This window comes from Rhopalosiphum maidis, chromosome 3, assembly GCF_003676215.2.
Source record: "Rhopalosiphum maidis isolate BTI-1 chromosome 3, ASM367621v3, whole genome shotgun sequence".
NCBI lineage: Eukaryota > Metazoa > Arthropoda > Insecta > Hemiptera > Aphididae > Rhopalosiphum > Rhopalosiphum maidis.
The window spans coordinates 71,891,692-71,908,460 of record NC_040879.1 but is presented as its reverse complement, the minus strand read 5'-3'; the positions used below and the strand labels follow the sequence as shown (position 1 = coordinate 71,908,460).

At 26.8% G+C, this 16,769-nt stretch overlaps 1 protein-coding gene across 1 annotated transcript in view; it reads right to left on the bottom strand.

Annotated features, from left to right (window-relative positions):
- Positions 1–16,769, bottom strand: part of LOC113558293 (neuronal acetylcholine receptor subunit alpha-7-like) — a 32,163-nt gene that overhangs the window by 1,603 nt on the left and 13,791 nt on the right. The window contains 5 exon segments of the mRNA XM_026963765.1: positions 5–48; positions 51–296; positions 3,344–3,453; positions 12,275–12,361; positions 14,531–14,725. Coding sequence (XP_026819566.1) covers positions 5–48; positions 51–296; positions 3,344–3,453; positions 12,275–12,361; positions 14,531–14,725 — 682 coding nt within the window.

Sequence of the window (16,769 nt, the reverse complement as noted above, 5' to 3'; positions counted from 1 at the left end):
GTGCTGTTGCTGCTGCTGTTCGACCATGACGTGCTCGGGCATCGGCGCGCCACTTGGCTCCGGGCGCCCGGGTAGCTCCGCGTGGACGAGCGCAGGTCGTCGTCCAAGTCGAGCACGTTGGCCAGCAAGCTCCTGGACGATTTGGCCCGGAACTCCAGGTCGGGCAGGTGGTGGATGGACGACGCCGCCGACTTGTTCTTAGAGTCTGACTTGTTACCGTTGCCGGGCGGATCGTCGCGAGCCGGTCGGCTCATGCACAACAAGCACGGCATCCACACCAGGAACATGAGTTTCACCTGTTTAAACACACCACACACACACACGCGCGCGCGCGCGCGTGTACGTTTATACTGTTATTATTATGCACTGTAATTTTTGTCGTCGGCGTTGTCGATTTCGGGTACAAAATCACGGGAAAGTGTCAACACATGGGGGGGGGGGGGCTGTCGCCCAACAGTGGCTAGGTAAATCGAGTCCCTCTGCCCACTGGTTGTGACAGGTTTAGTTTCCAAAACAGCACATTTTCCTTCTCACTTTACAGGCTTAGTACTATCTGTTATGTCAACATAGTTGGCGTGGTTAAGAATGTGCTTTATTTGCTTTTAATGTCTTTCTCATGTACGTTGTACATAAAAATCACGATTAATTAAATATATTGTATAGATATTTATTTATTACTATTCACTGTTATTATGCACACGGTAAAAATGTATTTGATGTGTTCTTAACGAATTCAAATCTTGAAATATTTTTATTCTCATATATTTCAACATATTTTCTTGTTTCGAAAAATTGTTTTCTATTGTTATTTTTTTCATTTAATCACCCACCTCATTGCTACGTATTTTTATATAATCACAAATCGGTAATCGATAATCACTTATTGGCGACTATAGTCACTATACAGTACTTATTGAATGTAGAGACTTTTTATTTTTATGCAGGTACATCGTTGTTATTTATAAACTATTCTTTCGAAAAATATATTACTCGGGACTCAGTTTACCAGCACGTTAAAGTTTTCCAGACTCAATTTACTTAGCCCCAATATCCACCCAATTATTTGGGACTCAGTTTACCGATCCCGGCCCAATACTCTGTAGCGTTTTTAAAATGTGTTTTTTTTTTTTTAATAATAATTATCATTACTATATAATTACTTAAAAATTATCAACGCATAAAACAAATATCCAGGTTAGGTAATATCCGTCTAACTGATGCTTAATTTACAATGCTTAATTTACCACAGTTTACGTTCAGAGTAATCCATTTTAGATGCTGACCGGAGCTGAGTAGTAAGTGTATTGATTTTACAATTATATGCGTGTACATTGTACACGATTTATAGTAGGGAAAATACTTGGATATTTAATTTTGAGGATGATTTCTTGAAACGAATAGATCTAGTCAGTATTTCTGGGAAGTGAAAATTGAAAATTCTTAGTACTTTTCAAAATGATTAAGAAATTAAAATTGATGGACAAATTGGAATTTTAAGCAAAATCAGTGATCGGCAAAATCTTCTTATTTTGCTAAAATTTAAAAACGAAACGTTGCTAGTATTGGATTCCTATCTTGGAGTCTTCGAGTCTTCTACCCAGTATGAGTTAAATCCTCAGAAAGAACCAGCAGCTGTCTCGTGTTAGTATAGGCACTTTCAAATTGTTCGACGTCTGTCTTATTTGCAATTCGTGGTATTGTGTTACTACTGCAGATTGAGTCTCTATATTTAATCATATTACATAATAAAGCTCGGAAATGATGTAATCATGATACGATAACTTATGCGACCATTCTACTTGGTGATAAAATTGTGAATTTTAGTAACTCATGAACAGTTCTGGGAGAGGGTGAGCTATTTGTTGTCTAAGTCATAATAAAGATGACGGAACCTTTGTACGAGATCTATAACATTTAGGTACTTAAAATTTTTTTTAAGCTATACGAATTAATTAATTGTATGTATATTGTGTAATACAAAGTATATATAATAATAATGTATATTTCATTAAAAATAATATAATTTAACTTCGTGCGCTGTTAGTGTTGGTATTTAAATTGTTCAATTTACTGTAAAAATGCAATTTAATTTATCCATTTATTATTATTTTTTTTTCATATTAAAAGTTGAAAAAATTATATTTTCAATAAGTGGTGGTTATTATATGCGAATTTTATTTTATTTTCTTTGTAGAGGATAGAATAATATTGATCTATTCGTTTTTTGATACATGAACGTGATTATTTGGCATAATTTTATAATCTCTGAGATTTTATTAAATAAATTAACGATTACTAATATTATTATATATTCTGTATCATAGAGATTGAAAATACAGTTAAAAATAGAAGACTATAATACGTTTTGTCGAATATCAAAATTTTTGATTTTTGTAACATACCTACTTCAGATCTTTCTTTGCCGTGATATTAAATCTTCTTTCATGACATTATATTTACTGTATTTTTATCGTATACGAAACTATTAGAGTATACTGAGCATGAATAAAATTATAAACTATGATTTAGTAAAAATGATGATTTATTTTTTTTATGAAAATATATATGCCACAAACATTTAATATAATAATAAATAAAATACAATAAAATAATGAGTCTTTGCGGGTGCTCTTGAATACGAGGTTTTAAATCAAAACGTATGAACGGATAGATTTCGATAACCTATACAAATCATCTTTTACAATTTATTTATACGTATTAATTAAATTTCAACCCAAGTATATACAAATTATTGTAGAACTATAACTGCGTTTTGTTTTTCTATAATAAAAATAAATTATATATATTAAAATTTGTTTATTAATAGATCATTTGTTAATTAATTTATATTCATTGTAACTTATATATTTTTTTTTATAAAACTGCATTTTACCTCTGAACGATGAAATATTTTAAGAGAAATAAACGTGTTACGATTTGTGTATTGTATTGACACGTTAGATAGACAATTTTGTTACATGCCAAGAAAATATCGCTTATTTATTAGTTTAAAATTGTTTTAAATATAACCGGTATATACTATATACTAAATACTAATATTTTATATATAATTTATTGAAACAATATTTTTATCCGATACTACGTATGTTATGCAAATCTGGAGATAGTTTAAGTGAGGTTTACAAACAGCTGGATAATTTTTAATTCAATATTAAGTTATTTTTTTTTCTTGAAATGTTTTAAAATCAAACATTTTTTTATATAATAATAATACTTAGATTATGGTTATTATGGAGTTGTGTTGTGTTGTTTTGTTGTTGTCTCAGTTAGCATTTAATATCTGTATTATTATCAAAATATAATGTTATAAAATTGTAATTACCCATTTGGACATAACGTGAGTGTCCGCATTACGGTGGTGATAATCAGGATCATGATTGTAGACCACGACTGAAGATGCAACCATGAACATGATACAGTTGAAATAAGTACCTATAGGCGCAGGAACGCAATAAAAACATATATTAATAATCGTCGCATTGGTATTCATTTTTTTCCATTGTTTTTAAAGCATCGTGCATTCATGTTTACTATGTGGCAAAAAATGTGATCTAAATTGTGGACTTCGAATGTCAATCAAGATTAAATTTAAATGCATTATACATTTTGTATGATCTAATGTACTTATTGTCTTTAATATTTATTGAAATTAAATTTGAAAATATAATATAATCCAAGTCACTGTAGAATTCATAAGTGGATTCTTCTGTAAAAACAAATATCATCTATTTGAAATGTAATGACCGAGGAGTAAAAAAAAGTGTTCTAATCAAACTACATAGATAATAAATTGTAAAATAAAATCAGACATAAACAAGACAGGGTTGTAATATTTAGGACAGACAAGATTGTAAAGTAATGTACTACTCATGCAAGTAATACAATAATTATCGTAACATTCGTAACTATTTTTATATTTTTAATTTATTTTTGATAAACGATCAAGTCTTGTTTAAAATCATCATCATTATATGACACTTTAGACCACGGATGATTATCAATTGAAATTTTGTTATTTCGTTGACGATTATCATCTAGCGAAGTACTTTTCTTTTGATTTTAGTTGATGAATTAACAAAGTATCTATACAAATTCCCTCAATTGTATGTTCGATACACGTTTATAAACATAAAAAAAATTAAGACTTGTTCACATGCATTGACGCGTTTTTAGCGCTTTTACGTATACTGTATACAATTTAATAATAATAATAATATTAATAATAATAATAATAATAATAATTATTAATAATCATAATATAATTATTATTTAAAAACGCTTATTGATTTAATAATTACATTTTTATATTATATTCTCACATAATATATATATATATATTGTCTTAAAATGTTATAATACGATAAAGTAGAATAATTTTTAAAATTATGTTAATTGTGGTTGCTGCGCAAATGTCGATGAAACAATGATTTATTGCTACAAACATAATCCCAGCTTATAAAAAAAAAAAACAGAATACAGTAACAATAAAATCGTATATGAATTGAATATTGTTAATACATAAATCAAATAAACACTGCCGGTAAAAAATTAAATATACCCATACGGTTTGTAGGAATTTTTTACCTTTTTCCTTGTAAATCAGATTGGAATTAATATAAACAGTGTTTTGATTTGGGCTTAGTGATGACGTATTGGCAACTTAACTGGACGGAGTATAAAATTACTGGCCAGATTTTGTTTATCGTATTAAACTAATGTCTTAACAACCATTACTTTATAAATGTATAATATTCATACTAAAAAAATATATTTTACCTCCAGACTTAAGTTAATCCAAATACTCAAATAATAAATTATAGACCAGACTTACAACAGCCATGAACTTATAATATTATCTTACATTTTTGTTATACCTTAATTTTTACCACGACATAATTATTTAATACAACTTGAGCATCAAAAATAGAGTAAAATGTATTTAAATATATGTTTTATAAAGAAAAGCCAAAACAATAATATAAAACATCAAACTAATTATTTGTACGTAATTTTTAAATTATTTATAGTTTACACAAAAACTTCGCTAGATGTTTAAAACGGATGTAGAAACGACATACGTATGTATACATTCTTTCTTAGAAATATTACACAATTAAATCATCTATGGTCTTAAGGTAATCATAATTTAAATGACTTATACAAATCGGAGTTAAAATAACTTATTATTTAATCGTTTCTGTTTTCATTAAAAAAATTATTGTTTTAAATTAATTATTTTTTTTAAATATTGTACATTTTTAATGGCGGGAAGATTACAATTCTTAACGCCTTTTAGTTTTATGTTTTCTTTTACTTGACGTAAAATGTATTTATAATATGTATATATATTTATTTATTTTAACCGATTTGCATGAAGTCATGTGTATAATTAGCTAAATAATTTTTAAGAAACTACCGGCTTTGTTACTTGGAGGCAGAGGGGCCCACAAATATATTATAATAGTAATATATATGATTGATTAAACATTTTGTTTTTTTTAATTAATATTTAACCATTTTTTAATTTGTGAAATAAACAAATATTGTTTAATTTACAATACGAATTGGTTAATATTTATCTTTGACGCGGCAACATCGGTTTAATCAGTTTTATTGTTTTCACACAACATTGAGAGAAAATAATAAAATAAAAATAAAAAAATAAAATCAATAAATAAATCATAAATGAGAAAGAAGAGGAAGGAAATAGTGAAATAATCGTGTGATAAACATTTTTAACGTAAAATGATAACAAATAAAAATAATATTAACATTTTTTAATAAAAAAAATGTACGTTTTACTTTATATATAATGATAATATATTATATAAAAATGAATGAATAAATAATAATTATACTGATTTGTAATAAACTAATAAATTTTTTTTTTAATTCTTTAATTATATTAATTGTTTAACTTTTGAAAATCATTAGATCACTGGTGCAGTCTGCAATATCACGTCATCTGGTACCTTGTTTCAGTTTTAATAGTGTGGTGTATAAACTGAACAGAAACAAAATTTTGAGAAAAAAATGACAAATAAAAATAAATTAATAATTATAAAACTACTATAATGAGTGAAATAAAAAAAAATTAAAAATAAAATAATAATAATAATAAATAAAAATATTGACACGTATTCATGATCACACGAACAAAACTGTACATGTTTTAAATGTTTAGTAGTGTATATTAATATATAAGCATGTATATGTTTATGCATATATATTTTAATATACGTATTTATTTAGTAGTAGTTTTTTTTTTAAATTATTATTTAAAATTCGCACGGTTTTCTTTCTTATTAGTTTTTTTCTGCTTAAATGGTTTATCGGACAACTGAGAGCAGAATGTCAAATACAAATACGAATGCACAATGAAACACGGTGACGATCAAGTAGTTTACGAAACATAAACAAAAAGATAGCATGCTATAGAAATGTTTGTAATGATGTTGAAGAAATATGATGTTTTTTTGTGTTTTGTATTTATGTACATTGTACAAGCGTTTTCGGCTTTTCGCAAAGAAAATTGATAGTTGTAAATAATTTATTTTGTATGTGTTTTGTGATTTTAATGTTTAGATAACCATATCGCTATGAACTTAGAAGGAAGATCCCTCTACCTAAAATGCTGAATCTGTACGATATAAAAGTGATTTTAGGACGTATGATAGGTACTGTATTATTTAATAATTTTATTTTTATAAATATTAGTCTATTTAACCGAGTGTTGTGAAAATAAAAATGTAGTTAAATTATTTAATCTTAAATATAAATTTACATTTCAAATAGTTATTCTTATTTCTAGTTATTTTTTCAAGTTTTTAATATAAATAATTTAAAAATTATAGAATTCCCTTCTTCCCCTTACCAACCCTCACCAAAACATAATAATTTTATATCTTAGAAATTTAATTTATTGATATGATCATTCATTAGTCTATTCAAGAAATAATTTACTCATTGTTCATAGCGTTATGGTTTTATTGTTCATTCAGACACAAAATTCCTTAATTTTGATTATTTGAATTGTTTGTGTTGTTGCGAGTGTGTTGAATGTGTTATTTTATATTGTATGTACGAGAAAACAGAGAAAGTAAGAGCAAGCTGAGCTGAACACAAACCACAAAATTCCGCAAAACATGTATATGTATAATGTATATATATTAAAAAATATACATATATAATTATATATATACATAATTTTAAATATATATTTATATATATATATATATATACGTGTGATTTATTTAAATGGAAAAAATCAAAATGAAAACTCGAACTAGGTTATGGTTACACAGCAATAGATGGATGTATACATACATATATGTATATATATAATATATATATTATATAATAGTATATGTATAAATATATATAAATACAAGTAGAAAAACAGTGTTTAAAAATATGTATATAAAATATGAAACATAATTTATATAATTCAATATAAATATAATATGTATATAAACATATATATATATATATATATATATACATGTATGTATAGTATGTATAATGTATATATTATGCACATATAAACCTATATATATGATTAAATACATATTTATATATTTATATATAAATATTAAATTGTTCCTAATACGACATGTATTTATTTGTTTTTATTTTTAATTTTGCCTGACCTAGTAAGGGGATAGCTTCAGATGTTTGTGGTAAGGCATCGGCTATCATGAGTGAGAATACGGACAGTGATAGGAGGATTGTCACTCCTGAAACAACATAAATGCCAAACACCACACATTCCATTAAATAATAATAATATTAATAATAACAATAGTAATAATAATGATAATAATAATAATAATAATAGTAATAATAATACAAAAAATAAAATAAAAATAATAATAATAAAAATAAAAATAACAATAATAATAATTATTATTACAGTGATAATAATAATTACAAAATTAAATCAATGATAACGTTTTAGGTATAAGTATAGGCTAACGGTGACTAAAAAAAACAGTAATAACTAGTGGACGAAAATTCGAGTACCTACTAGTAACGATACAAACAGTCGTGTACGACAATTTATATTTTGCATAATCTTTTGTACCTATGTGTTGTTGATGAATACAATTTAATTTTAATACATGTTAATAACTTTTACCAATATTATATGAACAGTATACAGCGGTAGTGTTGAAATGAAACCGAAAATAAACTCGAACAAAACAGCTAACTACACGGAAACTACAAAAATACAATTACGTATGTGCTCACTGGGTTTTTGTTTCTCAGGTCACTTAACATGGAAAAATATTATGTTTCAGTCGTTATTTTTATTACGGTTTTTATTAATAATTTTTTACGATAAGTATTTTCTTCTGGAGACCAGGTTCAAAGGGTGAAATAAAATAATACAGTGCTGTTTATGGTATATATTATTATGATATACATTTAATGCGATCCCGTTAACTGTTTTACGTATATGTCTTAATAGTTAGCAACAGAATGTCATTATTCAGGGATCCTATATGTATATATATATATATATATATATATATATATATATATATATATATATATGTATATATATATATATTTATATCGATTGAAATTCTAAAATAGTTTCATCGCATATTATTTGCATTTTAAAAATATATTACAAAACCTGCGTCTTATAAGATGCAACGTTGTTGTTTTAAAATTTAATGATAATTGTGTGATAAGAAAAAGTAATATTTTTACAGTGCGTATATATAAAAAAAAAAAAAAAAATGATATTATTATTGCTTTAACTTGTATTAACACTAATTAAGCGAACACTGAATTTGGTAGAAAGCTAAAGGACTCCACACTCTAAGGTTTAAAATGTTTATGTGTCCAAATACAAAAACATTTTAAACAATTGTTTTTTATGTAATAAATAATAAAAAAAAATATAAAATAAAAATAAAGATCAATACATGCATTATTATGATGATTACACGATATATGTTTATCGATTTTGTACAATATATTATGTATACTATGATGTATATATATATATATACCTATGAGTATATTATACATACATATTACATATATATATAATATTATATATTATACATATATAAAAGTAAGAATTTATAATACGTGTACATAGGTATATATAGTATATCTATCTAGATTGGAATGTTATATGTTTATTGGGCTAGTGGTAGTTCTCGAAGAGAGGACTTGTGGTTATAGGTGATATGATCGTGAGGCAGTGGTAATGTGGAGGTATAATGGAAATCGTGGTGAACCGGCGAGTGGGAGGTAAATAAGAAAATGTACATTATCATCCGGACGATATGAAGCCCGCACAGGTTTATTATTCTTTTGAAACCACTAAATTGCATCCCCACGGTGACGGTTTCTGCTGTAGTCACGGCAATCGGGATGTTCAGTGTGTTAAGTGTGCGCGTTTGAAAGCGCATTCTAAAGCGTATATTATATATATATATATTTTTTTTTCATCTATACATTTGCCGAGAAGTGTGTGTGTGTGTGTGTGGGCGTGTATAATGTGTATGTGTATGTATTTTGTATATGTGCGTATATTGTGCATTTGTGTTTTTGAGGGTGTATCCCGAGCATTACTTTTCTAACCAACTATATCTAAAATAGGCACTAAGCGCTCTAAATGACATAACATGGTTTCATACACGTACAATTTAGTATATGCATTCAATAAAATTTATTTTTCATTTTTGCTCGTGCAGTGGGTATGTAATAATATTATAATTTGTAACATTATACATACAAAAATCATCTATTTATTTAATTTTTCTCTATACCTATTATAGTATATAATATTATGTATGTATATTGTATTTTTATACATATATCTATATAATATAAATATGTATAAGAGGAAAATAAAAATATTATGACGGGGCCGAATGAAAAAGGAAAACAAAAACCCGTGACCGTTCATTTGAGTTCTATGTATTCATATTTTTTTATGAAAAATAATAAATAACAAAAATAATAAATAAAATAATAATAATAATAACAACAATAATAAAAGTTGTGTTTAAACAAAGCGTTTCAAGTCTATACAAGTTAGATATTTGATGAAATTTATTCTTAAATAATTAGACTAGACAGTTGATTTTTGAGCAAAACATTGTTATATTCCCACAGAATAACACCTACAGTTCTAGAATATATTATTATTATAGTTAACAAGCATATTTATCTAATATCTAATAAGCATTTGTTATATTGTTTTATTTTGGCCGTATCAAAATAATTTAAAAAAATAAAAAAAATACTTGACACTATGTGAAGCCTCCAAGCAATTTGTGACCGAAACTAAATTTTTTTTAACAATAATAATATATTTCTTTTTTTGTATTATTGCGATGTTTATAGTACGTGTTAAATTTGATTTTTATTAATTGAAGTCCCCCAATTGTGTTGCACCCCTGCCATCCAAGTACAAATCCTTAAACAGGTGCAAATAATAATAATAATAATAATAATAATAATAAAAACAACAACAACAACAACACAAAGAAAAATAACAAACTTTTAATTTGATTATACCTATCAGTGGTAACTCAGAGGCAGGTGGCATTGTTTCGCACACCATATTTAGGAAGAATGTAAGCGATAGCAAAACCGTAACTCCTGTTCGCCAACATCAAAAAAATATATTAATTATAATTTTAATAAATTATTGAAGAGAATACATATTATTTGCAAAAAAAAAAAATGTATAATATAAATTAATATAAAATGTCATTGTTTACGACACGGTTTATTAGCTGAAAATGTGTATTTTGTCAATGCAATTATGGGAACCTGGTCTCCAGTTCCTCTCGAGCTAAAATGTATTTGATAAGTATATTGTTATTTTATTTTTAATTTCATATAATTTGCTTGCAACGTAACATGATTTCTTTGTGACAATAATAATAAAACAGAAACATAATGGATATGTTCAAAATCTATTAAAATAATTAGCACAAACACAATATTTTTTAGCTTTAAATTTCCATAGTAACTAATATTAACTTACATTACTTTCAAAAATTATTTATATAAAGAACCACATAAATATTAAAGAAAAATTCACTCAAACACCTAATTTAAAATAAAACTATCGTTCGAGTTATAGATAGAATTTTTTGAAAAAATGTATAAATGTACTTGTCATTTTGTTCAACAGCCTGCTCCAATCTATCACGTCGAAATTTCTTTTGAATATTCTTACACGTTTTCAAATAAATAATTTGGGTAATAGTTGAAAACTTAACTCCTTAAATATTTTTTACATTTTATGGAATTAAAATTATCATCAAACAATTTAATGAAATTTATGATCGAAACGTATATTTATTAAGAAACATACAAAATGTAAAATTTGATTTAGCTTGAATTTAGTATACATAAAAAAAAAATATATATATATTAATCGAGATCAGTGTTTAACAGACTTATTACTTGATAAATGCGACAATAATAATTTTATATATTAATTATATAAATATAGATTTATGTTGAAGTTAATATTATGATTTTTTTTTTGTATTTTGCTGATTAATTGACTATTGATTGTACCTAAATTTATATCACAATTTTTTTAAATCCTTCCAGAATAATATTTTATATCTTAGTATTAAAATAAAATATTGATCATATTTTTTTCTCAAATAGTTTATTTTATGAATACTTGTATACGAGTAATGTATATTATGTAACTATGTACATTGCACATTATAATAATATGGTACTAAAATATTTAATTGAAGTTGATTAGTACCTATGGAAGATAGATTCGTTCGGAAATTCATTTATATTAAAACGAAATATTTTCTGTCAATAATAACCTACCACGCAGTCATTAAAATAAAAAAATAAAATAAAAAATAAATAAAATAATAATAATAATAATATTAAAATAATATAAATAATAATAATAATAATAATAATAATAACAACAAAACATATAGAGTACTTAACATTTTTGACCTCAAATGTGTTTGTGAAAAAATACAATAATATTTTTACAATATATGTATATATATATATTTATATAAATTCATATATAATGAAAAAAAATATACTCGGTGCGTTTCGATTACCAGTGTGGTTGTTTTGTGTGCCCTCCTTAGCCAAGTCGTGTGACCACGAAAAAAATGTTTATATAATATGTTATTACAATATATTGTGTATATAATATACGTATAGATTTTCGCATAAAACGAGTACGTATATTGTATACAAAAATGCTCAGTTGACCGTGCGTTACCTAAAAGAGGAACTGCGTCCGAAGTAGCCGGCATTGTCTCGGCCACCATGTTTAGAAAAACGGTCAACGACAGGAGAATCGTTACACCTTTAATTAAAACATTTATATTTACACGCCTATTATGGTAGATTGACAAAACAAAAAAATAATAATATTAAATAAAATGATAATCATAATAATATCGTTTCCCCGACCGCCCATAATCTGCAGAGTACACGTCTCGTCGGACCGCGGTTACCGCAGTTCGTTTCGTATGAACCAGGTACACAAGTATAGTATTGAATTGTTACATTATATACAGACATATAAATACATATACATATTATATATTATGAATTATAATAATAATAATAATAATAATATATTATTATAATAATAGTCTGGTCGTGTCATCGACGTCACCAAAATGTTATAATACTATTGTCGGTACGACTACACGTCTTGTCGCACACGCTTTGTGTACGTAAATGTGTGATTGTGTTCATGTTTATCAGTGGGTTCGTTTGAGTTGTGTGTGAGTGTGACTGTGTGTAAACGTTTGTTGGTGTACTTATGTTTATGTAACGTTTAAGACTGTGTACGCATGTAGGTACCTAAGGTCATTTTCTCGCCACAATCTGAGGGCAGCGTGAACCCGAGCATGGCCATAGCGGCCAGTGTTACGCTCGGCAATATCAGGTTGACGATGTAATAAACTGTTCTGCGCCGAACGTATATGGTAAACGTGATATCCACATACGGATTCGGACAACAAGAGTAGTTTCTCAAGCTCCTCGTAGCTTTCCGGCCTGTAAAAAACTGATGTAAACAAAAAAAAAAACAACAAAAAACAAAAACCAAACAAACAATACGGATACCGCGAAAATTGTAGAGTTTAACGCATCCAAAATAAAATACACACACATACATATCAAAACGATTGCGAAGTAAAAACAAAAAAAAAATATTCGCATATATTATGTGTATGCAAAGTGTGAATAACGGTTTTTTCATTATCTCGCGATAATCGCATCTCTCTCGAGCATTATTACCACCTTCTACACATCAAAAAACATTATAATATAATATTTATTTGTATTATATATACGCAGAAACAAGTTCTGTAAATCGAAATTGGAGAGTGTGATGCGTATGCGATTACAAGAATCGAACGCATCCATCCTACAGTTTTATTACCTAAGTATGACGGCTCTTACTCTCCCCCCATTATAGCCGGATCGTATGTTTTTATCGAGGACGCATCATTTATTTAATTATTTATCGTTATAATATTGTCACTGCACGTTTTGTGTTATGCTTGCTTACGTTATCACGGCAACATTGCACTGCGGAGGCGGACAGAACGAGATCATTTTTCTACGAGTGCAATTTCAGGTGCATTTTATTGTCATAAACGATTGGACTTGGTCTGAACAATCGATAATTCAATGCCCGACAACGATGTAACGAAACACGGAATCATAGCGAAATCGATGTTATTAAACTTTTGTGGTGTGATTTATCACATGACTCGAAACGACTAAAGTCCTGATGAATATCAAAATCAAACTGCAGTAAACTATAGTATGAACAAAAATATCTCAAACATTAATAATTAATCACGTCCGAATAATGATTTTAGAAACACAATTTTCGGTTTTATTTTTTTTTTTTATCGACGTGTCTAACAATGTGAATAAGTTATTAATTCGATTTTGGTCGATTCCGCGTTACTATTGTATAATAATATTATAATACGACAAAAGACGCTCGTAATAATGAAAAAATAACTGAAGGTCGTGGTTTTGGTTAAACTCGATGAATGGTCGATTAATGAAAAGCGCTTGATATATATTGGGAATTGAAAAAAGTTAGTTACCCAACTAAAAGGACACGGTTTTTACTTTGAGTACAATTACTTATTTATTTTTAAAACTAAATGTTTATTTATAAGAAATTTGTCGAGAGAGACGTAAAAATAGCTGAAAAAAAGTTCATAATATATTGATTAGTTTAATAATATCTAAAATATTATGCTAACACACACATTTCAATAGTTATAACGTTATATTAATAACGTTGCACTATACATATATATAATATTATAATATGCATATTGTATACCCATATTATTATGTTACACTTAAGACTAAAAACAAAAACCCCTGTGTCATAAACAACAGACATTGCACAATGGGACACTTAAAAAAGTTGTAAAAACATAAATAGTTATTTATTATTATATTACTATACGATTATTAATTTAATTTCGTTTACCTAGAGATAGTTTTTCGCCACAGTCCGGCGGTAGAGTAAATCCTAGTACGGCCATAGATGCAATCAACACGCACGGGACTATCAGGTTGAAAAAGTAATACAGGGTGCGCCTTCTAATTAGGATGGAAAACGTTATGTCTATGTACGGTTCGGGGCAGCAACTGTAGTAGATCACATTGCGCTTTCCGGGAACGCCTGCCAAAAGGAATAGTTATGTGTGAAGGAAAGCAGTTATTAAAAAATAAATAATTAAACACAATTATCATTGTCATAATATTATCATCGTTACATTCACGACATTGTGTTACTAAACATACTGGACCGTCGCTGTTTTTAGAAATGAGTTTGAAATGTTTATAATTTAAATATGTTTATTATACGTAGGTATTACTACATTATTATAAACCTACCTATTTATACTGCTGTACCTAATCGCGTACTGCTTTACGCCTGCACCTACGCTATTGTCTATCAGTAAAACGTCCAGAAGAGGAAGTGTATATTGTTTTCTTCGAGTGAACACCATACTACGAGATTTTTCTTTTTTTCTTATACCCACTGTATAAATCATGTGCCTTTTCTTGGATGTTTTGCATACGTGCGTGAAATACTCAACTTAGGTAACATACGATTTGACCGGTACATTTTCAACAGGTCTTTGTTGATTCACCCACTCAATCACTGTATATTCATATTAAATATTTAGGGGTATCAACGACGTATTAAGACATTGTGTTAGGGAAATAGTTCTACAGGAATTCCAAAGGTCGAAAACATTATGAATAACGATTTTAAACAATAGTTTTTATATTCAAATAGAAAACATGACGAATTGTTTTGGTTCATTAATTTTATTGATTACTTAAGTAGTTTGTGATCTAGTATTTTTTGCTTTTCACTAAATGGCAGTAGTTGAAACTTGAAAGTATAAAGTATATGGGCGCGATTGAAAAACATTATGAATTGTTAAAATATGCGTATAAGTATTTTTTTTTTTTTTTTATTGTCGTATAGTGTTTGGAGTGCTATATTGAAGTTTTCAGTATTAATCATAACAGTAAAATACGATTTATAATACTATGGTACATTTTTATATCTATATTATAAGTTGAGTATTGTCATATTGATCAAATGTTATTTGTACGTCATGTAAATAGTAAATATTGATGGTAAAGGTAAAATATTTTGATCGCAAATTCATTTAAAACATTTTTATATTATATTATATTATATTGATTATGATCAATAAAATAGAAATCTCATTAAACACAATAGTGAAGCAAATTTTAATGAACTCAATTTATCGTGAGGATATATTTCTGGTTACAAATATAGTGAAATATAAATTAAAAACAATGAAAATTGTAAATATAATAACAATTTATATTAAAAAAAATACATAGGTATCGATGAGAAATTAAAAATGTACCGAGTATATTATGAATAATAAAAAAAAAAAATTAAATATCTTAATAAACGATATACGTTATAAAATAATATACAGCTTAGACGGTCCAGATGTTATTATAGTTCATTTACAACATTAATATTTATTTTTATGATTTAATTGTTTTTTAAGTGAATCAATACTTTTGTGGTAAAAAAACACATTAAAAACAACAGTCGTGTGTCAAAATGTCATTATAATAAACATATTATAATAGCACAATGGATAATATAGAGATATAAAATATAAATGAGGTGATCCATTAATTTTTACTAAACGATATTAAGCATTAGACGATTACAGTTTAACAGTTCCAAAATACAAATACAAGTATTACACTAAACAATGCTTCATAAGAAAATGTCCGCGAAAATATTACCTATTGTTTTATATTGAAATTAAAATTGTTTCTACTGTTTTAATATAAGATATATTGAACGCGTATAACTTTCAAACATATTTCTTTTGTAAAATTTGAAATAAAACGTTTTTACTTTTGTTTGGAATTAAGTTAACTTTAAAATAAATAATATATAAATGCAAAAACTGATAAAGAATTACTAAAATCACGAATAAATAAGTCTATTCTAAATGTACAACCCGAAAGATTTATTACAATTATTATATACATAAGTAATAAAGTTTCTGATATAATGGATCACCGTATTGTATAATAATATATGAATACACACAAGTAGCACAAAAAAAAAAAGCTGTTCAACTAATTAGATGCAATGATTATTAACATCAAATAAACGTGCAAAAAATTAAAAATATAGAATAATGTACATT